Below are 25875 nucleotides of genomic sequence, written 5' to 3'. Positions count from 1 at the left end.
ACTCATCGTCCCTTGAGGGGTTCCATAAGATAGATCAGCCAACTTCAGATAATTCTCTTCTTTTTGGCCATGGCCAAGTATAGTGCGCAGTGACACTGATGGAGTATAGGACTCAAGACAAGAGAGCTCTTTCTCTTGTCTACATCGGCTGCCAAGGTTCCATTCCTATTCCCAACCTGCAGATGTGGCGACGGCACACTGTGTTGTTCAATATTGTAGACCATGCGCACCACACAAGACCAACTCTCATTTTATTTCGTGGTCTATGCTAAGAAAAGCACACAACTATGGTTTGTGCGCATACAAGTGATCCAAAGATGAAATTTTGGCCATCATGGAAGAACCAAATTCCGAAGCAAGTTAAGTACGTAGTGATAAGTCCCAGTGAAGAGTTTTATTTTAAAATTTTTGTAACTGGGGGTTTATTTAGCTGAAGCAGAGAGCCGGCGGCTCCTACAAGGCAAGAATAGGTCGGGTTTGGATGTTTACGCTATGCTTTTTGTTAGCTGACAAGCAAGGTTTAATTATATTGAAGTAATACTTTTAAAACAAGGTGTTAAAGTTTATTGGGTATATGAATCAAGCTTAGCAGTTATTTGGGCTACTTAGTAGATATGCTAGGCTACTTCCCTTTTAATTGTCAGTAGCCTAACTGTTCATATGGGCTAAGTAAAGCCACAATTGGCTTCGATCAAGTTCAGCTTCCAAAACCTGGTGTTAAGTAAAACCAATTAGTTGATCATAGTACTTAAATACTGAACTATACTTTTTTGTGATAATGTTCCCCATTTAGTATAACTATCGGGGAATGTTAATCAGATCATTCGAAGGTTTCCTTCACGGAACTACTTCTAGCAAGTATTTGCTCCTCCAATGGCAACGTCACCAATAAAACGATTGTGATGCCTGTTTTCGTTCATGATTATTAGAATTTTGCATTATCATATAATGGGGATTGGAATTATACTTAAATTATATGCACCCACCCTTTTCTAAAAAATATTTTTCCCATGGTAAAATATTTTTTTTGCAGTACTATCTTACATGGTCTATAGTTTTACCTGTGGCTTGTGGGTAGCCTAAGACTCTGTAAACAAATCATGTTTGTAAATTAGATTTACAGTATACAGTTAGTTTTGATGTAATTAAGTGGCATAACAATTAAGAATTTACTTTTAAAGCAAAATGATGTAGTAATTTCTCTTAAACAGAGGAACCCATTGTTATAATGACTAACAGTTTACGACAGTAGGCTACATATTTGTTTCCATGTTAACCTATTCATGTTAGTTGTGCTATCTAAGTTATTACAAATAATTAGCACATCTAACACTCATGATTAATACATTTAAGAATGATAGTAACTGTGAACTTGGTAATATTTGCTACTGTACTACCTTATGGATAACCATTGTCATAACATTATTACTACACACTTATTCAGTGGTTATAGATAGTTAGTATCAAGTAGTTTTTAATAAATACTTAATCCTTTATCACTACATGGCTGCTGTTATGCAAAAACCAACAAATTACATGTACCACAGCAATTGCTCGGTCTGCTTTTCACCAGTGGGTACGGCCCATACTGCTTTCCGTCATCATATCCCTTGCAAGGATAAAGGGAAATATGGTTGGTCAACAGACGTGTGAAATTTGTAACATGCTCCTGGCAACAAGTTTCAAAGAAGAATACCTCATTTTAAGCTGTCTTGCTGGACCCTAGGTTTTGGTAAGGGTACGGAAGGGGGAGACTAGATCTTTCTGGCAGAACTCCGGCAGAGTATTTTTCCCTCCCTCTCCAACCAGAACCCATGTTGGGCCAATACCTGAAAACAGTGGTTCCTTGTACCTCCCAGGTCAATTCCTCCAATGGAGAAGAGGAGTCTTTACTTGGGAGAGATGCCCCTTCTATCAGACATGAAGTGGATAATGCCAAGGAAACTACCCTACTGAACCTGGAAGGACCAGGGACACAGCCTTCCACTGCATGTGAGAGAGATACCTCTGAAGGAATCCCATGCAGTAATCAGATACTGAAGAGGATCGTAATAGGATCCACCTAACCCCAATTGAAGCATCTGTATATTCTGAGGGGTGTAATGAAGCATCCAGGACTTCGGCTCTTTTGTCTCCAGACAGTCACAGTATGACTGCCAGGGCACAATCAGTTCATGCAAGGACCCCAAGTAGGGAAATATTACTTGCTACATTTGCTGACTTCTGTGAGGAAATTATGAACAGTATCAAAGATATCCTAGCTATGGAACGTCACTACATCAGAGAAGTTATTCATGATTCTAAACAAGGAATCAGATCAGTAAGATAGCAGGGGCTTCAGTAACTGCCCCTGATGATACTGATAACCTTGGCATGAAGCCTCATTCTATATTTTTTCTCCTGATGGTAAATACTGTATTAATGAGAGGAAAACGATGATTGAAGTTGAACATGTAGAATTTCGGGACAGAGCAGCGTTTCCTTATATAGAGTGTCACTTTACAAATATAACTTTGAAGGCTGTAGAAGAAACCCTTTAAAATGTTAACGGAAAATAGAGTTCAACCTCCATTTCAGATAAGACCCAATATGCTCACCTGGCAGCCCCAACCTTCTCTCCCTTCACTTTTAAAACTATTAATCATGTGAAGGCAGATTTTCAGAATTTTGTTGTAACTGGGAAACAATCTCAGAAGGGACAGCCCTGATGGAATTTCATGCTAGGCTAAACCTCCTTAATATCTTAACCTCTACTACTATGCTGGAAGTTTCTATTAGAATGCTTCCAGAGTCCTCTAGAATAATGTTCCCTGTTGTAGCCAAAACTCTTATGCAGATCCTATGAGGAGCACTCTATGATTTTCTAGTTTTGTACATGCAACTTACCCGTCAGATATATACTTAGCTATAGTCTCCGACGTTCCCGACAGAAATTCAAATTTCGCGGCACACGCGACAGGTAGGTCAGGTGATCTACCATACCCGCCGCTGGGTGGCGGGAATAGGAACCATTCCCGTTTTCATGTCAGATTTTCTCTGTCGCTGGTTCGGCAACATCTGTTGTTGGTTCCTTCTGCTTAGACTTTCATTTTTCGCTTGCTGAGGATTATTTTGGACTGACCTTTGGTGACGTATTGGATCTTTGGCTTGGCATACGCTTTTGTGGACTGTTTTTGATTTTGGCTTTGGTATTTTCTTAAAGAATGTCTGATCAGAGTATTGCACCTGTGTTTCTTGTGTGTGTTAGGTCTGATTGTAAGGTGAGACTACCGAAAGCTTGGTGAGATCCTCATTCTGTGTGTTCGAGGTGTAGGGAGAATGAATGCTCTTTTGAGAACACGTGTGTTGAATGTGAGAATCTCACTGAACTGGAATGGAAGGTTTTGAACTCTTATGTAAGCAAGTTGGAGAAGGACAGAGTTAGGAAGGCTTCTTCTAGAAGCGCTAGTAGGTCTCTTTCAAGGAGGTAGATTTAGAACCTAACACTCTTCCAGATTCTCCTATCACTCCAGTTGTTTCAGCTCCTTCACCCCTTCGTCGAACCTGTGGATTCGTCCTCGGAGATGGCTGCTATGAAGGCTACGATCCGCAAGATGCAATTGCAGATGCGCGCGATGGAGAAAAGAAAGTGAGAAGTGATAGTGATTTGTGCAGTGTCCCCAGTGTAGTGGAGGGGCGTCTGACCGGCTCCGCATCGCTCCTAGGCCTAGACCTCTTCCAAACTCCCAGACCCAGTGGAGGAGGAATGTCGACAGCCGCAAGGGGGATGAAGAGCGCTCCCAACGGTCAGGCGTCCCTTCGCAGCGTCCTGTTGACGCGTCCCAGGCTGCCTTGGATCGCCGTAGAAAAGGGATCTTGAAAAAGTGTTTCTCATCTTCTGCTTCGTCGTCTCCTAAACGTGGTTGGAGTTCGGCTGAGGAGTCGCGTCCTTTGAAGAGGACTTGGAAGGCTCCTAGAGGAGACGCGTTTGGACTCTAGCCTGAGCGCTTCCCTGAAGGCTCTCCTGTTTCTAAGAAGAGAACTCGAAGATCTTCCTCCTCTTCTTCTGGTGCTCAGGAGTCCACCAAGCAGATCCTGGTAGGCCTCCAGGCTCAACTATCGCTGCTCTTGCTGGCTCTTTATCAAAGAGCTCCTCTTCGTCGGGAAGGATGCCTCTCTTCCGATCAAGTCCTCCAAGAGACTCTCTTCTCCCAGCAAGTCGTCTTCTGTGACGTTCTTCTCCTGTTAAGCGCCCCTCCAGCAGCAGGCGCTCCTCTCCTTCAGGCTCTCCTCCTGGTAGGCGCTCCTCTCCTTGCAGGCGCCCTCTCCGTCCAGGCTCTCCTCTCCTGGTAGGCGCCTCTCCTTGAGAGGCGCTCTCTCCTGTTAGGCGCTCTTCTCCTGGTAGCTCCTCTCCTGGTAGGCGCTTCTCTCCTCGGCGCTCTTCGTCTCCGAATAGCGCCTCTCCACCAGGCGCTCGCGCCATCGTCGCCGTCGGTCTTCTCCTGTTGGAGATACTTTCTCCACAGTCAACGCTCTGCCTCGTTCTTCACCTCGTAGAAGTTCCTCTCAGCCTCCCTTTCGTCTGTTAGGCCCCTCTCCCAGCAAGGGCTCCTCTTCCGTTCGAGCTTCTTCTTCTGTCAGGCGCCAGTCAGCTTGTAGGCTCTTCTCTCCGGATCGCGTTCTCCAGTGGACAAAGTGCTCCTCTCCTTCTAGGCGCTCTTCTTCTGGCAAGTGCCCTTCTTCTTCTTAGACGTTCTCCTCCTCCTTCTGGCCTGGAGGAAGTTATCGGAGGACGATTCTCCTAAGGATATCACCATTTCCGATTACAAGAGGTTGACAGCTCTTCTGGTTCAGGAGTTTGGAGATTCCCTTTGCCTGCTTCTCCTCCTTCTCCTGGTTCAATGCTCTCAGCACCAAGGCATCGAAATCTTCCTCTTTAGTTAAGATGCGTCCCTCGATCTCCATGAAGAAAGCGCTTTAAAGGTTTAGAGAGTGGCTCTCTAAGAAGGATGCAGGCAAGACTGTCTTCTCCTTGCCTCCCTCTAGGCTTTTGGGAAGAGCAGGAATGTGGTATGAGACCAAGGGAGCCTATGGGGTTAGCTCTCCCCTCTTCTGCTGGCTCAGACTTTTCTTCTGGTGGATTCTTCCAGAAGACTCTCCCTTAATTCAGCCAAGGCTTCTTGGGGACTTTGTGAACTGGACCATTTCCTCAAGGGCCTTTTTTAGAGTGCTGGAAGTTTTCAACTTCATGGACTGGTCTCTAGGGGCCTTAGCCAAGAGGAGTCTTGAAGAGGATTCAGTCAGTATGGAGGACCTCAGCGGTGTGTTTTGTCTTGCTTGGACAAGGCTGTGAAGGACGGCTCGATGGAGATCGCTTCCTTGTTCGGCACTGGCCTGCTTAAGAAGAGGTCAGTATTCAGCGCTTTCCTCTCCAAATCGGTCTCTCTTCCAGAGGTCTTCCCTCTTGTTTGCTCCTTTGTCTCCCATCTTTTCCCTCAAGAGACTGTGAAGGAGATCTCTCGTTCTTTATCTGAGAAGGCTTCTCAGGATCTGCTGGCTCAGTCTTGAAGAGGATGAGACCTGCTGCTCCTCTTGCAAAGAAGGAGAAGACCCCCTTTCAGGAGCCCTTTCGTGGATCCAGGTCTATTAGGAGCAAAGACCTGAGAGAAGATCTAGGCCTTCAGGACTCCTTCCAGGAAGTCCAAGTGAAAATCAAGTCCTCCAGACTCCAGTAGGTGCCAGACTTCTAAAAGTTCGCGAAGCCTGGGCACAGAAGGGGGCGGACGAATGGTCCCTCTCTGTTTTGAGGAAGGGTACCTCATTCCCTTCTTTTCAGGAAACCTCCCTTGACAACAACTCCGAGGGAGTTATCGGCGAGATACAAGGATCCCATCAAGAGGCAAGCCCTTCTGCTAGCCGTGGAACAAATGCTAGAAAAGGCTGCCATAGAACCGGTTCAAGATCTTCACTCCCGGGATTTTACAACCGTCTTTTTCTTGTGCCAAAATCCTCGGGAGGGTGGAGACCGGTCTTGGACGTGAGCTCCCTGAACTTCTTCATAATCAAAGAAGAAGTTCTCTATGGAGACGACGTCTTCAGTTCTGTCGTCTCTTCGTCAAGGAGATTGGATGGTGTCCCTGGACCTTCAGGATGCTTACTTCCACGCGTTCCCATCCATCCCTCCTCCAGGAAGTTCCTAAGGTTCATGGTAGACGGCAGAACCTTTCAGTTCAGGGCTCTGTGCTTCGGACTTTCCACAGCTCCCCCACAAGTGTTCACGACCATTCTCAGGAATGTAGCTCACTGGTTGCACTTGGAGGGGGTGAGGATTTCAATTGTATCTCGACGACTGGCTAATTCGGTCTAATTCAAGAACCGTTGTCTGGAGGACCTTTCTCACTTTAAACCTGGTCCAGTCACTAGGACTTCTTGTAAACCTCGAGAAGTCTCAGATGATTCCTCAGCAGGAAATTGTCTACCTGGGGATTCTGATGGATTCTCGGGGTTTTCGAGCGTTTCCCTCCCTGGAAAGAAGGGAATAGCTGCCTTCAAAGAAAAGGTGACAGACTTTCTAGGAGAAAGACAGTTGTTCAGCGAGGAATGGATGAGTCTGCTGGGGACCATTTCCTCGCTGGAACAGTTCGTTTCTCTAGGAAGGCTTCACCTCAGACCTCTTCAGTTCTTCCTGAAAGAATCTTGGGATCGGAAGTCCCAAGACTTGTCAATTCCTTCCACATCTCATTTCAAGTAAAGGAACATCTCCGTTGGTGGTTAGACCCAAAGAAGCTGGGTCTAGGAATTCCTCTACAACCGCCGAGCCCTCGCCTAGTGTTGTTCTCAGGCGCGTCGGAGTCGGGTTGGGGAGCGACACTAGGCTCGGAAGAAGTGTCAGGCACCTGGGACACGGATCAGAGGTCCTGGCACATCAACATGAAAGAACTGGTAGCCATTCATCTAGCTCTTGCCAGATTCGAACTTCTGGTCAAGGGATCAGTAGTTCTAGTCAACTCCAGACAACACCACAGCCCTGGCTTATATCAGGAAGCAGGGGGGACGCATTCCTTCTCCCTGTACATTGCAGCAAAAACCTTCTGTTGTGGGCGGGAGAGAAAACATCGTTCTCCTCACCAGATTTGTTCAGGGAGAAAGGAATGTGAGAGCGGATCTGCTCAGCAGGAAAGACCAAGTTCTTCCCACGGAATGGTCCCTTCATCAGGAGGTTTGCCAAAGGCTGTGGTTCCTGTGGGGAGACCTCATATCGACCTCTTTCGCAACCCATTGGAACAAGAGGTTGGAAACTACTGCTCCCGAATCTCGGACCCCAGAGCAGTAGCAATGAGACGGTCCTTCTCCTAGATTGGGACGGTCTAGACGGATATGCTTTTCCCCATTCAAGATAATAGGGAAGTAATAAGGAAGTTCATTTCATCAAAGGGCACCAAGCTCACCCTGATCGCTCCCTTTTGGCCATCCAGGGACTGGTTCACAGAGGTACTGGAATGGATGATAGATTTTCCCAGGTCGCTCCTCTCAGGAGCGATCTTCTCAAACAACCCCACTTCGACAGATATCACAAGAACCTTCCCGCTCTAAACCTAACTGCCTTCAGACTGTCGAAGGACTGGTTAGAGCGAAGGGATTTTCGCTCAAGGCTGCGAAGGCTATCGCCAGAGCCAGAAGATCTTCTACCTTGCGCCTCTACCAGTCGAAGTGGGAAGTCTTTAGGAGATGGTGCAGATCTAAGAAAGTGTCCTCTTCCAGTACCTCTGTAATGGAGATTGCTGATTTCCTTCTCTTCCTGAAGGAACAGTGTAACCTGGCTGTTTCCAATTAAGGGGTATAGGAGCATGCTGTCTTCAGTCTTTAGACACAGAGGTCTGAACATCTCGGATAATAAAGACCTTCACGACCTTATAAGGTCTTTTGAAACTTCAAAAATAAGTCCCCTAGACCTCCCAGCTGGAATTTGGACGTGGTCCTAAAATTCTTAATGTCTAACAAGTTTGAGCCTCCTCGATCTGCCTCTTTCAGGGATTTAACCAGAAAATCGCTGTTTCTTTTCGCTCTTGCTTCTGCCAAAAGAGTGAGCGAAATTACAAGCTTTGGAAGGTTCTGTTGGCTTTAAGAAGGACTCTGCAATCTGCTCCTTTCAGCCTCTTTCTTAGCAAAGAACGAGAACCCTTCAAAACCTTGGCCTAGGAGTTTTGAGGTCAAAGGACTCTCCGATCTTTCAGGACAGGAGCTAGAACACACTCTCTGTCCAGTAAGAAGTCTTAGACATTATTTGGAGAGAAAGAAACAGCTCAGAGGTAACACTGAAAGTCTTTGGTGCTCTGTCAAGGATCCTTCAAGAGCAATTTCAAAGAATGCCCAGGCTTTCTTCATTAAGGATATTATCAAAGAGGCTCATCTTTCATGCAAAGATGAACATTTTCAGCTCCTAAGAGTTAATGCTCATGAGGTGAGAGCCATAGCTACTTCTCTGGCTTTCCACAAGTCTTGGTCCCTCCAGTCTATTGTGGACTCTACATACTGGAGATGTAACTCAGTGTTTGCTTCTCATTATTTGAGAGATGTTCGTGTGACATATGAGAAGTGCTTCTCTCTAGGAGCTTACGTATCCAGCGGATTCGGTGCTGGGTCAAGGAGCTGAAGCTAATCCTATTTAATTTAGTGTTATTTTTAATTGTTTGTTGTGTTTTTTATGGTCGGTTGAAAAAGAGTGTTGAAGGTCTCTCTCTCTTTTCATCTCTTATCACTAACAAGGTTAGGCTTGGTCAGGTGGTCGGTTTTGGTTGTTAGCTCCTTGTATTTTTATTACCTAGCTCTGTCATGTAAGAGGATAGCCCCATTGATATGATTCAGGTAGAGGCTCTGTCTTGTAAGTGGGTTAATCCCCATTGACACGATCCATAACAGGCTCTGTCATGTAAGTGGGTTTTCCCCATTGATATGATCCAGAAGGGCTGTCAGTCTTAGGTCACTTCCTCGCTGAAGCTCTTGAGGCATGCAGACTCATAGACAGTATCCATGAAGTCTTCTGCCCAATCAGGTAAGAACCATGGTTTTTGTTTATTCCTACAACATATGTTGTTTTCCCGTTTTTAGTTATTTTAGCTGTCTCTTGCCCTCCTCCAAGGGTGCCAATCAGCTAAGTATATATCTGACGGGTAAGTTGCATGTACAAAAATGATATTTTATGATAAAATAAAGTTTTGTACATACTTACCCGGCAGATATATCGATTGATAACCCGCCAGCCTCCCCTCAGGAGACAGGTGGAAGAGAAAATCTGACATGAAAACGGGAATGGTTCCTATTCCCGCCACCCAGCGGCGGGTATGGTAGATCACCTGACCTACCTGTCGCGTGTGCCGCGAAATTTGAATTTCTGTCGGGAACGTCGGAGACTATAGCTAAGTATATATCTGCCGGGTAAGTATGTACAAAACTTTATTTTATCATAAAAATATCATTTTTGCATAAAGGCTCAAGTGGAAATATTGGTGGGCTCCAATGTGCCATTACCCAATGTAACCTCCTTATTATATTCCAACCCCTTCTGTAAGGATCTTTTTGAGAAGTCTGTTGTGGCTGAGAAGTCTGTTGTGGCTCAACTTAATGAACGAGCCTGACAGCAGAACTGTACAATATACGCTCTCCTTAGAAAGGGGGAATCTGGGAAACAACTGACTCAAGAGTGCCCTCTTCCCAAATCAAAAAAGGTTCGTTATGACTCAGAGTCATACAAACCTCCAGTCACTCCTGAACGATCCTTTCAGCAACAGAAGAGGGGACAACAGCCGCAAAAGCACCCCTGTAGAAGCATTCAAAGACGCTCATACAGGGGAAAGGGAAAAGCAACTCCTGGAATTAAAGGCAAGGGAAGAGGTGGAGCCCAATAGGAATTACATGGTTTGGGATCGGCTTCTACAGCATCATATGCAATGGAAGTTGACCCTTTGGGGACACAGTATTACCCTAAACAAGCTGGGGTTGAAATGGTCTCATCCTCCCCCCCACAAAGAGGTTTTCCAAAAACCAGACTCCTCTTTGGAAGATTATGTGCAGAAGGCCCTTTTAAAGGGAGCCATAGAGAAATGTGCATGTATTCGCCACCAATCATGTCTCTTCAGTGTCTCTAAGAAGGATTACTCCGGATGGAGGGTGATCCTTGACCTCTCAAAACTGAACAAACACATTGTTTGCCATAGTTTTTGGATGACTACTGTTGCCCAAATAAGTTCAATCATTCCACAAGGGACTTGGACCATTTCTATAGTTCTGAAAGATGCATACTGGCACATCCCTATTGCTGTTCCCTTCCCCCCCTTCCTAGGTTTCCAGATAGGGAAAGAAACTTACAGATTCAAAGTCATGCCCTTCTGGTTAAACATTGCCCCAAGAGTATTTACAAAACTAACAAGAGTAGTTGTCCAAGAACTCAGAAAAGAAGGAATTCAACTGGCAGCCTACCTAAATGATTGGCTAATCTGGGGGCCCAGCAGAGAGGAATCCCTATAAAGCCTAAAAGTGGTAGATGACAGGCTCCAATCAAAAGGCTTTCCAATAAATTGGAAGAAATCCCACTTTACACCAATCAGACACTTCCAGTGGCTGGGACTTTGTTGGGATACTCTTCATGCCAGTTGTCTCTTCCCACCAAGACCCAAATCAGAAGGAAGGAAGGACCTGAAATAATTCTTTGTACAGCCCAGCGTCTCCAGATGTCAATTAGAGTGTGTGATGGGCCTGTTACAGTTCACATCTTTGGTAGACCCAATCCTCAGATTACAATAAAAAATGTAAACAAATTCTGGCTATTGCATGCAAGAAAAACTATTTGAAATTGACTTCATCAAAGCAGTAAAAAAGTTGGGGAGATACTCCAGCCGTGGACCTGGAAGGGGTCTCTGGCAAAACAGGTCACCCTGACCCCTCCCTCCATCTGTACAAGTGATAATACACAGGTATGCCTCCGTGACAGGTTGGGGAGGTCATCGGGAGAAATGTCAGGTAGTAGGGAGGTGGTCACCTGCTCTAAGGAAGTGTCATATCAACTTTCTGGAGCTGATGGCTGTCTTTCTATCTCTCAAAAACTGAAACCTCCAAGAGGGACACATTTTATTGGTCCTAGACAACAGGACTGCAATGTCCTGCAGCAAGAGGTTTGGCTCATGCTCATCTCTTCTCAGTGCAGTAATGCTATCCGTCCTTCGCATGGTGCAAGCAAAGAAGTGGCACTTGTCTGCAGTTCACCTCACAGGATCTCTCAGTGTAATAGCAGACTCTCTATCAAGGGATGCAGCAGCCTTAACTGAGTGGATGGTAGACAATCACTCCTTTCAATTAATTGCCAACGTGCTTCCACATCCGGAAGTGGACCTGTTTGCCACATCCAAAAACCACAAACTTCCTGTATATGTGTCTCTGAACTTAGACAATCAAGCAATAGCAAGAGATGCATTTCTACAGGACTGGAACAAATGGAGAATGATATACCTTTTTCCTCCAATGTCCCAGATTTTGAAGGTTTTAAACAAACTTCTTTCGACAGAACCACTTACTTAATAGCCCCAAATTAGCTGAACAGGCATTGGTTCCTATTGCTTCAACAAAGGATGAGAGAGAGAGAGAGAGAGAGAGAGAGAGAAAGAAGAGAGAAAGAGAGAGAGAGAGAGAGAGAGAGAGAGAGAAGAGAGAGAGAGAGAGAGGCAAAAAAGAAGTAATTTATACTAATGCGATATGTGTGTTTACATATATACACACACGTACACAGACTGGCTGAATGCAAAGTGTCATGCATTCAACCATGCTAACCAAACTTATTGGCTTATCTAATAGTTCACTTCAATTTTTTATAATGTAATTAACACTAGCACTATCCCAATGACCAGTACTCAAGAGAACACGGGCATAGACGCCTTCACAAGTACTATAAAGAAACAACTAAATGGAGAAACAGCTATTTGCTGATGTTAGGTACCGTAATTAATTCACATTTATTTAGGGTTACATTAAGCTGTCGGCTTGTTAAAAGCATGCTAATTCTCAGTGGTGACTTCCATAAGTAAAAATAAAATTAATTTTTATTTATCTTTTACACAAGGAAAAAAAGGTCTAAAGTATATCACTTCAGCTGCAGGTTGTAACTGTGGATGAAGAATCAGATAAAGGGCAGGCTGCAAAACTTTTTGGACAGGCAAATATGACGTCTGAAACTCACAGAATCACTGTTTTACTTCATTTAAAATTTGTTTAAGATAAAGATTAGCTGTATTTTAAAACCAAACTGTATTAATTCACAAAAAAAGAAATGTATCCCTGAACTATGCTTCATTTAGTAACTAATAATAACTAAGTCTGTAAAACTCTGTCACCTGATGATTTTGAGAATGCAAAATTATCAGAATGCAAATGGTGCATGATTGTAATTTTTATATTTTATATTAGATGATGATAAGATCTGCTATATAATTGGATAAAGTGAATCAACAGTTTATCAAAATCATGATTGTTTTAGATACAACTTTAGCAGTTGGATATTGTTAGCATATCAGAACACATTCCCGAACAGTGAAACAAAATCACTTTAATAAAATTCCTATATGAACTGTTGTGATAGGTTTTATGAACAATGAATCTGCATCTGCAGTAGTGTGATTGTTCTAAAATACAGGTACAGTACATATATGCATGGAATTACACTTTATTTAACCAAAAGTCTCAGAATTTTGTAGCACCTGGTTACTAGAAGGTGAAAGTGATACTTTCACTTTAAAAAACTGCTTTATAAGCATAAGTTTAACATGTCCAGCAGCCACGTTACATTATGTAACTAATACTATACACTGTTTAGAACTTTTAACACACAAGAAAAGATAATCACACATTCTTCACTTGTAAAACCAAAAGCTTAAAGTACAACTTTTTTCTTGTCACCAGACATGATGATGAGTTTATTGAGTAATGAAATCTGTTAAGCTGAATTCCATTAAGTTGTGGTGCCTTTGTATTACCATTCTCCCATGTAACAGGTTTCATTTCCACCAACTTGTATCAGTCAAGATTGTGAAGCCCTCACCAAGCATGCTGAAGTCTTGTATGATGTGGTGCCTTTGTATTACCATTCTCCCATGCAACAGATTTCATTTCCACTTATTACCATTCTCCCATGCTACAGATTTCATTCCCACCAACTTGTATCAATCAAGATTGAGAGGCCCTCACCAAGCATGCTGAAGTCTTGTATGATACCTCAGTTACCTTTTATTGTGTTTTTCTTAACATGAGACAAAGAATGTTGGGAAAAAATGTGTTTTGTATTAAAGAAGTAGCTATGTTCTTTACAACCCCATTAACCACATATTACCTAGTTCACAATTTAGGAGCTGGTACAACACCAGGCAGGATTACAATGTAAGAAGACAGAGAGGAGAGCAGATGGTAAGATCAGAAGTCAGGTATCTCCAAAGGAGCAATGTTGGCTGTATAAAATTCAGCTGGAATCCTCAGGTAAAACAGCATTTTGTACTTGAGAGGCCTCGTCAGGACTGTATGTTATGAGAGTGCCACAAAAGCAATATTTACATCATCAAGTTGTATGAAGGAATGAGATATAATTGAGACATCTTGGGATTGGGCATATGCATTAAGGGTTAATGACCTTGATTGGTGCAAGTTGGTGCAACTTGTATCCAATGCATAGAGAAGACATTTCATAAACATTAGGGTTGTTTTTAACAAAGGAAAAGGAATCTCTTACTACTGCTACTTGTGTTCCTAAAACTATTGGAACTTACATCTACAGAATGTGGTAAGTTTAAAGTGCTATGGAATGTGCAGAGGAGTGATCACAAAAGGAATACGATTTCCTCATGCCAGAGGGGCCACAACTTACTACATGCCACTGAAGGTGGTGTTAAGGTTCTTTACAGCTTTGTTTTATGCTTTTTTTCATTTATTCCATTTGGGCTTGTCCTATATAGATATCCAAATTTTTTAATAACCTTACTATGCTCCAATTTCTTCCTTGTACAGTATTTACAACCCCTATGAGACTAGAATTGAGACCCAGTAGTATTATTTAACTAATTTATAATGGTAATAATGTTGCAACTCCTGGGTCAACATTTTGATGATTAAAAAGAGAAAATTACTTTCTATCACAAAGATGTTTGAAATAATATCTGCAAAATAAAAAATATCTCACCCTCATGCACTCTTTACATATCCCTGGTTTTCCACGAGAGGTTACTGTTCTCTGTTGTTTTGGTATCTGAAAATTACTCTTCTGATATTCTGTCAGGAGGTCCATAGCTCAACATCCTCCATCACGTTATGTATATTATTCACTTAGCTCTGTCTCATCACATAAGCATTGCATCTCGAGAGAGAGAGATATTCATTGACATATTTATTAGTCGAGTACTGTACAGTGTTGTTACATCTGCTTTTTTATCTATTAATTATTTTTGTTGGTGTCAATGCATATATTGAGTGGGATACTGTACAGTATAATATGAACTGTTGCTGAAACCTTGGAAGGACTGTTATGATTGATAGTATTAACACTGGAAAAGTCTTACGTATACTGGAGAGAGTATCTGGTAACAAGCTGTTAGAGGCATTATATTCTTAACCTGCTTTGTAATAGCTCAGAGACTCTTAATGGTCCCTCCTATTCTTCTGTTTTTCTGAAGATGGGTACAAATTGGGCCATCTTATATCCACAAAGCCACCCTTGTATTTGAATAGGAGAAAATTGAGATATACCAGTTGTGTGAATTTCAGGTAGTTTGTATGTTAAAATGTAAGATGTGACACCATTGTGGTACTTGGGTTAAGTTCTGATATTTTGAGTATGAAAAATTGTGTAGATATACAGTAAACATATCTGTTAACTTTCTTTGTCACTCTACAGCCATATGAGAATTTTTAAAAGTATCAGAGTATAGAATCCCAAAATAGGCTCTGCCTATTCTAGACCTAAACACTCACTCCCAGGCCTAAAACAGGAGTGGATAGACCAGGTTCGTCTCATGAAGCTTGGCATCTTATGTAGAAGTTAAGAGAATAGAAGGCAGCTTGACACACTGAATAAGTAAAGCAATGACGTTTTGATGCCATATGTAGAGGTCATCCCCATGCAATTGAACCCACTCAGCTTTGTTTATATTATCAATTCTTGACCTCAGAAGATCTCTCTCATACACACCATGTGGTTGTCACAGGGTGCATTAGTCATGTCAGGAAATTGTAACTGCAATGTTTTTATTGGGAATACATTGTATTGGACATTTTCTGCCAAAGGGGAATTGAAAAGCACAATGAATAACCAATAATAATTAGGTTTGTGATGTTCATACATTAGATTTATTTTTAAAATCCTCTTGCTAGACTTCTCTCTGAATAAGTTAAGGTAATTTACATATAACCTGTGAAGTTTCATTTTATGGGGATTTTTAAACATATTCTCATTACTGAACTTTCATTTTAGTGCCGCCAGTTCCGTTACATTGCACTAGAACTATGCAGTGCGACACTTGAAGACTTCATTCAGGGCCATTTCAAAGCAGATATCAGTCCTCATACAGTCCTGTACCAAGCATCATCAGGCCTCCAGCATTTGCATAATCTTGATATTGGTAAGTACGTTCACCAGATAACTCAATCTTTTAAAATGTTGTTTATACTATTGTACTGGTTTTCAATCCCATATCCAAAATTCTAAAAACTGTAAATCTCTAAAACCTGATTTTTTTTGTTTTGTTTTGTGGATGATAGAGCATTGTCAGAAGTTTTAAGATCGATGAAGTATAATTCAGTTTATAGTCCCACTTATCGTAAATGTGCGTGTGTGTGTGTGTGTGTGTAAGAACTGTTGGCTCCGGTTAGGCTTCTATAATGACAGTAGGCCTAACCATTTGCAAAAATAAAATAGTTCTCTTGTATTTAAAGTAATTTTATAAAACCAGTGATGTTTTACTTAATGTATTGAGTTTTATTATATGTATTATTGTCATATTATCGTATTATAAAATATGAACTGTGTGGTTTTGCACCATTTGCATTGTGGTAATGTTTACATCCTCAAAAACATCAGCTGACTGCATTTTACCGACATCATCATTGTCATTAGTGTTATATAAAACATAATTTGGAGATTCATTTTTTGTAAATTATCAAAGCTGCTTTAAAAAAGGCAGCTTATCCATATATAAAAGTGCAGTAGCATTAGTTCTGAATGTTGCATTTGCCTATTCCCAAATGTTTTGCAGCCTAAAAATTTAATTTCTTTTTTTTAAGCTGCAACTTAAATTCAGTGCAGTACTTTCTTAAGACCTTCTCCATGGCTGGATGGAAAAAATAAAGATAATTTTATTTTTTACTTATGGAAGTTATGTTGCGAATTTGCAGTTTTTAAACAAATCAATAACTGTAATGCAACTGTTAATAAACATATAATAGTTGTGGTAACTAATATTGGCAAACTGCTGTTTCTTGATTCGGTTGTTCATGTCAGTGTTTGCTGCTGTTTATGCCAATGTTATGCATGTCATAGAAAATGGTTTTAATTGTAAGAAATAGTAATTAATTATTAGACAAGCCATAAGTTTGGTAAGCCTGGTTAAGTGTATGACTGTTAGCCTTTAGTCCACAGAATGTTTACTTATAGACCTATTAAGTAGTCAAACACTAAGTTACACATGGAAATTACCGTATATTTTCGTGTATAAGACGACCTTTAGATAAGATGAGGTAAAAAATTATGACAACTTTTCATGAATTTATCTCATGTCTGTAGTATAAGACGACTGCTAAATTACAAAACCATCAGTGTATAGGCTAGCTTTTGCAACAACAGGTATCTTATGAAATACTGGTTATGTAAAGATGATGTTATTACAAATGCTGTTTTACTTACTGTATCCTTAGAAATTCAAAATACTGTACTGTATATACGCACATGTCATGCAGCTTTTGAAGACCTAATTTTGAAGCTAATTTTAAGGGGGTCGCATCATACATGAAATATAAAATTAGCGTATGTAATATTCACATATTAGTATCGCATTATAAAATAAAAACATAACAAATCTACATCTTTTCCACGGATCTTTTAACAAGTTATGCTTTACTTCACTGTATCCAGTAATATTGTATGTATTCGCATATTACTAATTGTATAATAAAATACAAACATTGCAATCATGCGCCATTTGCATTGTTTGAGTTTTTGTGAATGGTGACAACGATATCTTCCGGGAATTTTTGTTTCAGCATCAGTTCAGTTTCTGTTTTAAGATAACCATGGGGTAAGGTTTCGTTCCATTTGCCATACACTTTAAAACAACAGTAAAATATGACATTTTCATTATAAAATAAAGTTTTAAGTATACTTACCCAGTAGTTACATTGCCATTGTTTCGAACCGAATGGCAGCTAGAATTCAAAATTTGTGCCAGCAAAACAAAAAACAATATGGCGGCTAGGAGATACCCCCTCTGCCCACTGGTGGAGGAGTGAGGAACTACTTTAACACAAAACCTCAGTTGTTTATGCCCTACATTCATGAGAGGGGAGGAGGGAGGGCTTTGATCTTGTAACTACTGGGTAAGTATACTTAAAACTTTACTATATTATGAAAATGTCATTTTTAAGTAACTTACCCAGTAGTTACATTGCTGATTCCTACATTAAAGGAGGTGGGACCATGAATAGATAGAACTATATTAAATTTGTGTTAATCTTCTTTTATTGGGTAAAAGAAGTGTTGTAAGTTCCTTACCTGTAAGTGAGCAATCCATATTGATTCTGCCTCTTAAATATGGAGCTCTTCTTAACTGCTAGACGTGGTGAGGGAGCCATGGGACGTCTACAGCAAGTAAATTATCCTTGTGACCTAGAAGGGTTTGTAGGACACGAAGGATGACCAAACAAATGCCCCTGCTCAGGACACAGTACCAACCAAAAAATATAAACCAATCGATGGGTATCACCACTAGCCTACACCAAAATTAAACCCCTTAAAAGAACTGGTGACTGAGAGGTACTCCTAAACGCACAGCACCATGTACCCCCAGACTCCCCAGCAGAATCGAAAACCTGCATCAAGGAGAAGGGGACACTAAGGAAGGATGTACTTTCTTATCACCTTTAACCAGTACCATGCCAGCCACTGCAAAAGGACCTAGGGTACTGCAGTATCGTATGTTGTCTCCATATCTCGTAGATAATGCGAGGCGAACACTGACCTACTCCTCCAAAGGTCGCTTGTACAATAGAAGAAAGAGACAAATTACGTCTGAAGGCCAGAGAGGTCGCAACCGCTCATACTTCATGCGTTTTAACTTTGAAACACCACTCCGTATCATCCAAGTTGTTATGAGCCTCCCACTATTACATTCCGAATAAAGAAAGCCAACGAAATTTAGGTCTTGAAGACCAAGTGCTGGAACCCATCGGGATTACTCAGCGCCGAGTCTCTCCTCTTCTCTGTCAACTAAATCTGTCAGATTACGAATCTCGAACGACCGTGGCCAAGGCCTGGATGGGGTTTCATTCTTGGCCATAAAACCCATATTAAAGGAACAGATAGCGTTTCCATTAGCAAAACCTACTTTTTTAATTAAGGCATGCACTTCACTTATCCTTTTCGTTGTAGCTAAGGCTACTAAAAATAGCTTCTTTCTCGTCACCTCCCTCAAAGAAGCTGTACCGAGAGGATCGAATCTATCATTCCTAAGCCACTTCAGAACCACTTCCAAGTTCCAGCCTATTAATCTTAATCCTTCCATCCTCTCCTTATCGAAGGACTTAATTAAATCTGACAAATCTTTGTCACCAGACCAATCTAGACCACGGTATCGAAACACCGAGCCCAACAGCCCTGTACCCCTTAATGGTAGAAATTAAGTATATCTTAGTTTAACCAGACCACTGAGCTGGTTAACAGCTCTCCTAGGGCTGGCCCAAAGGATTAGATTTATTTTACGTGGCTAAGAACCAACTGGTTACCTAGCAATGGGACCTACAGCTTATTGTGGAATCTGAACTACGTTATGATGAGAAATGAATTTCTATCACCAGAAATAAATTCTTCTAATTCTTCATTGGCTGCTCGGAGAGTCGACCTTAATGGTAGAGGTACAGTAGACCCTCATTGAGCCGGACCTCATTAATCCGGCTATCGGATAAGAGCGATTTAAGATACTGTTCCTCTGCTCGTCACATACCATTTTCCTTTTTATTTACCAAAGGTAAATAAAAAACTTTTCATTATATTTTATTTTGTACATACTGTTCTGTATTTATACTGTACTGAATTGAAATGTTTTTAACTTGTAACCGATTTAACTTGCGTATAGTGCGTATCGTCATTTGAAGTATCGTAGCCAATCACTGAGCGTTAATAGTTTTACCTATCTGCTGCCCTACTAGAAGCTGCAGTATGATGCTGTGTATGTTTTTTAGGAAAGAAAAGACCTTGACAAAGGTAAACTTTACGAAGACAAAATCTGAGTTGCTGAACAATACTTGTGTTTACGTGGCAAATGACATGAGAAAGAGAATTGTCAGTTTCCTCTATGCAGCATAATTCTATCTGTGTTTACGTGGCAAATGACATGAGAGAGAGAGAGAATTGCCAGTTCCCTCTAAGCAGCGTAGTTCTATCTTTGGGAGATTAAAGAGAAGAATTTTGTTTTAAAGCTATGTCAATGCAGCTTTGGTAAATATATTCTGAAGCCAAAAAAGAAAATATATGTTTTGGTGCTGAAGATTCTCTGATCAAAGCCAAATCAAAGTCCTTCAAAAGAAGGCATCGTGCTTACCCCATACAAAATGGGGAAAAAAACACATTAAAAGAAGAAGAAGAATAAGAAGGAATTCATTCTATTCTTCATGTAACCAGTAAAATACATACACTATTAAAAACTACATTTTGTATTCAAAACATACGCACTTACGTCGTCAGCTTCTCTGAGCAAAAGTTCTTTCTCAGACAGGCTACAGCTACAACCAGATTGGCTGGCTGGATGCCATGGAGATCTGCTAGCCAATGACAGCCCTCTACTTCTGTTCTATATGTAGAAATATGTCATGGCAGCACGGCACTAATTTTGAACGCTGCCATGATCTGGATTATTTGACTGCTGATGGCAAAAAATTACTTAATAATTTGCCTTATATAATTATTTCATGAAAACATGAATTCAACAATAATTTTAATGTTAATATAGTGGTATGAAAAATCCCACAACAGTCTGCTGTGGTGTTGCGTCATCACTTGGGAATCCTATTCCAGAGCGTCCTCAGATTTACGATTGCAAACTGATGACGACATTGGTTGGTAACAATAAAAAACAACCCTCTCCAAGAGATATGACGAAATGTATTTTATAGCCTTAGTTATCGTTAAAATTCACAAGTTGTATTACAATCATTGTGATCATGAATATTTTTGCATTTTACGGAATGTTTTTGAAAACAAAATGTGTTAGTGAGCTTATGGTCTTAATTGTCCCACTATTTTAGTACTGATAATATTTGTCATCTCACATTTATATAACAGTATATCAATATAGATAATAATAAACTATAATGAATAAATAAATAAAAAAAGAAAAAATCTTAATCTTCATTTTGGAGACTCCACTTCATTTTTCTTAACAATTGTGTTTATGTCTCAGCCTAGGCATCTACATATTTGACTGAATTCTATCATTTTTATCATGTTTTATTCTTCATTTTTGAGCTTTTACCATGAGCTTTAATTCAAACGTTTCTACATTGGTTTATTATGCATACTCTTTATAAAGAATAATGAAATATAGTATATATAATCGCCAGTTAACCCGGACTGTCAGCTAAGGCGGACACCCTAGCCCCCCTATTATACTCCATCGGCTCCTTCATGGCGAAAAGGGCAGGGCATGGGAGGTGACCGGCGCTGCCACATCAAATATTCCCACTCACGTTGTATGGTATATGAAGGCAGCATAAGTTATACAACACAAATATAATTGGTTGCTAATCAATTTTTGCCAATTATTAAAGGCCCTCGTAATTTTCTAGCATTTAACAACAATAAAACAACACGTTTATTCTTAAACGTGACAAAAAAATTTCCAGCGCTGCCAGTTCCTCTCTCACGTGTTAAGCTGACCTCAGGGCATAAAGATGTCAAACAGCCCGTGCCTCCACAAGGGAAGCTCAGTCAAAACACTCACTGACTCATTAAGGAGTCTGTCGCCTTACAAACAACATGGAACGATGGAAGGAGGTCCTCGTTCCCGCATTAATCTTCATCCACAGGCTCGAGAAATCGTTCATAGGGTCGTTAAGTACTTTTCTAAAGAAAAGGCAAACCGTGGACCCATTGCGGATATCAGAAAAACACTGCAACGCGCCTCAGAAGCAACAATGATACCGGAGAGAACAATCAGCAGGATTTGCAAAGAAGGCAAAGATACGGAAGAGAGATGCGGCACAGCAATTTTCCTGGAACGGGAGAAGCATCAACCGAGAACCATGACAGATGTCAAAATCGACAAGAGCGTTTTACGTAGAACTGTTTTAGACTCATGTAAGGAAGGAAATACCAACGCTTCATATAATCAAAGACGCGTTAAAACACAATAGATATTTTTCATCGGGTATGGGCATTCATGCAAAGGTATCTTGTATGTTATAACGATAAAACTGATACAAAAACAAAGAAAAAAAAAACAATGAAATATTCGAGTAAATGGCAAAGCTGGAGCTAAGTCTGTAAGGAAAAGAAGATATATGAATAGAAAAATGTTATGAATACTCTAACTGGAAAGAAACGAAGGACCATATTATGAATAGATGATAAATTAAATAGCTGCCGGTAATCTTATTTGTGTAACCTATGTATATTTATGCTGCACTCTCTTATCTGTCTACACACACAATCCTTTTCAAATGCCAATAGCTCTCTCTCTCTCTCTCTCTCTCTCTCTCTCTCTCTCTCTCTCTCTCTCTCTCTCTCTCTCTCTCTCTCTCTCTCTCTCTCTCTCTCTCTCTCTCTCTCTCTCTCTATCTATCTATATATATATATATATATATATATATATATATATATATATATATATATATATATATATATATATATATATATATATATATATATATATAGACACATACTGTATATATACACAGTAAATTGACACAAAAACAAGTAAATTAAAAGTGCGGAAGTCCAGTAGCGTGAGATAATCACAAGGAAGGTCCAAAAAGAGATTCAATTAGGCCTATATGAAAAACAGAGACCTGGAAGAATGGAAATATTTCCGAAAGAGTGTCGAGGCAATAGGGACCACCCAGAAGTATACTGCTCCCAGGAGACATTAACAAACGCCAAGGAGGTTAAACCTCTTTGACAGAAGCACGGATTAAAAGGGGTAAATGGGAAAGGTAGGCCTTTAAAACTCGAGAGAAGTACATTTGGCAACGTAGGGGACAACGCCTAAATCGCCATGAAGGAGCCGATAGGGTATAGTCCATCTTAATGAGGCTTGACTGTAGATAATAGCTTCGTCTTCTTCAAGTACAAGAAAAGATCGGCCACTTGTGCTAAAGATAGAAGAAGAAGATGACAAAGTCAGATGTACAACTGGCGAAGCAACCGAAGTCTTTCTTGGTCTTTTGGAGGATTGAGACAGAAAATCCTGTGTAGATTTCTTCCGAAGAGTCGAGGAAACCTCCACTAACAGTTCCTCTGGAAACAGGTTCTTCTTATTACGAGGTGCAAACAACAAGGCCGACCTCTGAATTCTTGACATTCCCTTTGTAACGAAAGAACACCATAATTCTCTCTTTTTAAGGACGCCTAAAGAAAACATAGCAGTCAGTCCCGAAGCAGCATCGATAACTCCTTGATCTGAAATGTTAAGGACTTCCGATACACCCGTAAACAACTCCTCATTCAAAGAAGAACATGCAGAAATCTTGCGGCCCAACGCTCCAATGGACCAGTCCAAAAAAACTGACCACCTCAAAAATACGAAAGATGTGCTTCAACAGGTGTCCAGTTCAAGCGTAGAAAACATAACCTTTGCCAAATTAAAAACTGAACGTCTCGAAGCATCAATAAGCCCCGAGAAGGCTCCCTGGGAGGAAGCAGAAACTCCCAAAGAGAAGGCTTCTCCGGTCTCGTAGCAGAGTTGTCTCCGAGACATCAATCTGGAAAAAGGAAAATAGAAGATAGTCTAGCCCTGCTCCCTCTTCTTAAGGAGCCAAGCATCGATCCATTTTAGTGCTTTCCGTGCCGAAAAGACGAAATGATCTTTGTAAGTGCGAAGCACTCTTCTTCCAATCCCTCGAGAGAGAATAGTCTGGAGAGGAAGGTGCTACATGAGAGAACGAATCTGGAAAACTCTCAACAAAGAATTTCAAAAGCTTCTTGTAAGCGGTGGAGTTGTGACTTTCCTGTTCTATTTCCTCATCACCTCCTTCCGAATGTGTAGAGGAAAAGACCACCAGAGAACGAGTCTTGTTCTGAGTGGGTTGCACAAAACCCAAAATCTTATCCAACTTCACTTGAATGGAAATCGCCGAAGGTCCTGAACTTCCTGCTCGAAATACGTGTTGGAGAAACCAAGCATCTGGCAAACAAGAGGCGAGTTGGCGCCAACGAACAAGTTGAAGCTTCAGGTGCAAGAATGCTCTACTCCTACTGGCGCTCACGCGCTACCTCCTCTTCATCATCCAGTCGAAACGACTGCTTTTGCACCTCCACATCAAGCGAAATCCTCTTACTCTTCTTAGCAGATGTTAATTGCGTCTTGGAGCCAACTCCGGTGCTCCTTCACCGTCTTGGGAAGGTGAAAAAACCTCTGGAGCCTCCCACCAACTACAACCAGGGGAAAGAGAAGCATGAACAAACGTTCTCTTCTTGGGTACTGCCTCAGGTGAGACACTGCGAAACCTTTTAAGTGGGCGAGACTTACCCGAAGTAGACCAGTAGCGCCTGGGCGAAGACTCTCCCAAACTCGAAAGGTTCGCAAACTCCTCTCTGGAGACACCTTTCCTAGACGTGACGAGGGAGCAGGGGACGTCTATAGCAATGGTGCTCCTTAGCGGTCTGGGAGTCAACATCAGATCCGCCTGAAGAGGCGACTACCTGGGAGCAGGAGCAGACCCTGCTCGCCTCCCTTGGGCCTCCAGTATGCTTCCTTCCGGGGGATGGGGAGTCTAGCAGGGACCTTTGCCTAGGAGCACGAGCGGGCCGAGTAGCCACCTCCTCAACTTCACAAACACTAACATTCGTCACTTTATCCTCCAAGGATTTTAAAGAGGTTCCCAACTTCTCAACAGCTTAACCCCTTCGGTACCACATGATGTATAATCGGTGAGATGCTGTTTCCCGCATTTTCCCAACTCACCCTAGAGTCCGTATAACCATGAAAGAAAAGGTTTTTAGCATCCATTCTGTTTTGTATATTAACCCTTAAACGCCGACTGGACGTATCGTAAGTCGACTAAAATTGTCTGTCGGGTGACGAGCGGACGTACCTTACATCGACTACAAAAAATTTCAACCTTCGGTCAAGTTTGACTCGACCGAAATGGTCGAAAAACACAATTGTAAGCTAAAACTCTTACATTCTAGTAATATTCAATCATTTACCTTCATTTTGCAACAAATTGGAAGTCTCTAGCACAATATTTTGATTTATGGTGAATTTTTGAAAAAAACTTTTTCCTTACGTCTGCACGGTAACTCTGCCGAAAATTTTGTTGTAATTTTTGCACCATTTCATTTTAGCCGTTACATAAAGTTTTATATATAGAAATGTGCGCAATTTCATGTAAAATACAATAAAAGATAACCCATGGTTGTAGCGTTTATCAGTTTGGAAATATTTTCATATAAATCATGATAAGTGCCAAAATTTCAACCTTCAGTCAACTTTGACTTGACCGAAATGGTCGAAAAACGCAATTGTAAGGTAAAACTCTTACATTCTAGTAATATTCAATCATTTACCTTCATTTTGCAACAAATTGGAAGTCTCTAGCACAATATTTCGATTTATGGTGAATTTTTGAAAAAACTTTTTCCTTACATCCGTGTGCGGTAACTCAGCCGAACATCTCGGAAATTCTGTCATCACTTTGTCGTAATGTTTGCACCATTTTATATTAGTCATTCATAAAGTTTTATATATGAAAATGTGCGCAATTTCATGTAGAATACAACAAAAAATAACTCATGGGTGTAGCTTCTATCAGTTTGGAAATATTTTCATATAAATCACGATAAGTGCCAAAATTTCAACCTTCGGTCAAATTTGACTCGACCGAAATGGTCGAAAAACGCAATTGTAAGCTAAAACTCTTACATTCTAGTAATATTCAATCATGTACCTTCATTTTGCAACACATTGGAAGTCTCTAGCACAATATTTCGATTTATGGTGAATTTTTGAAAAAACTTTTTCCTTACGTCCTGTATGTAACTTCGGCCGAACATCTCAGAAATTCTTTCGTCACTTTGTCATAATGTTTGCACCGTTTTATATTAGTCGTTACATAAAGTTTTATATATGAAAATGTGTGCAATTTTATGTAGAATACAACAAAAAATAACTCATGGTTGGAGCTTCTCTCAGTTTGGAAATATTTTCATATAAATCACGATGTGCCAAAATTTCAACCTTCGGTCAACTTAGACTCGACCAAAATGGTAAAAAAACGCAATTGTAAGCTAAAACTCTTACATTCTAGTAATGTTCAATCATTTACCTTCATTTTGCTACAAAATGGAAGTTTCTAGCACAATATTTCGATTTATGGTGAATTATTGAAAAAATTTTTCCTTACGTCCGCACGGTAACTTGGCCAAACATCTCAGAAATTCTGTCA

The 25875-nt window shown here is 40.8% G+C and overlaps 1 protein-coding gene across 1 annotated transcript in view; it reads left to right on the top strand.

Annotated features, from left to right (window-relative positions):
* LOC136844161 (uncharacterized) overlaps nucleotides 1-25875 on the top strand; it is a 340577-nt gene that overhangs the window by 166519 nt on the left and 148183 nt on the right. Inside the window, exon 13 of the mRNA XM_067113178.1 lies at nucleotides 15479-15626. Coding sequence (XP_066969279.1) covers nucleotides 15479-15626 — 148 coding nt within the window. The remainder of the gene's footprint in view (nucleotides 1-15478; nucleotides 15627-25875) is intronic.

This window comes from Macrobrachium rosenbergii, chromosome 12 (genome assembly GCF_040412425.1).
Source record: "Macrobrachium rosenbergii isolate ZJJX-2024 chromosome 12, ASM4041242v1, whole genome shotgun sequence".
NCBI lineage: Eukaryota > Metazoa > Arthropoda > Malacostraca > Decapoda > Palaemonidae > Macrobrachium > Macrobrachium rosenbergii.
The sequence above is the reverse complement of the archived record's forward strand: the minus strand, read 5'-3'. Positions and strand labels throughout refer to the sequence as shown.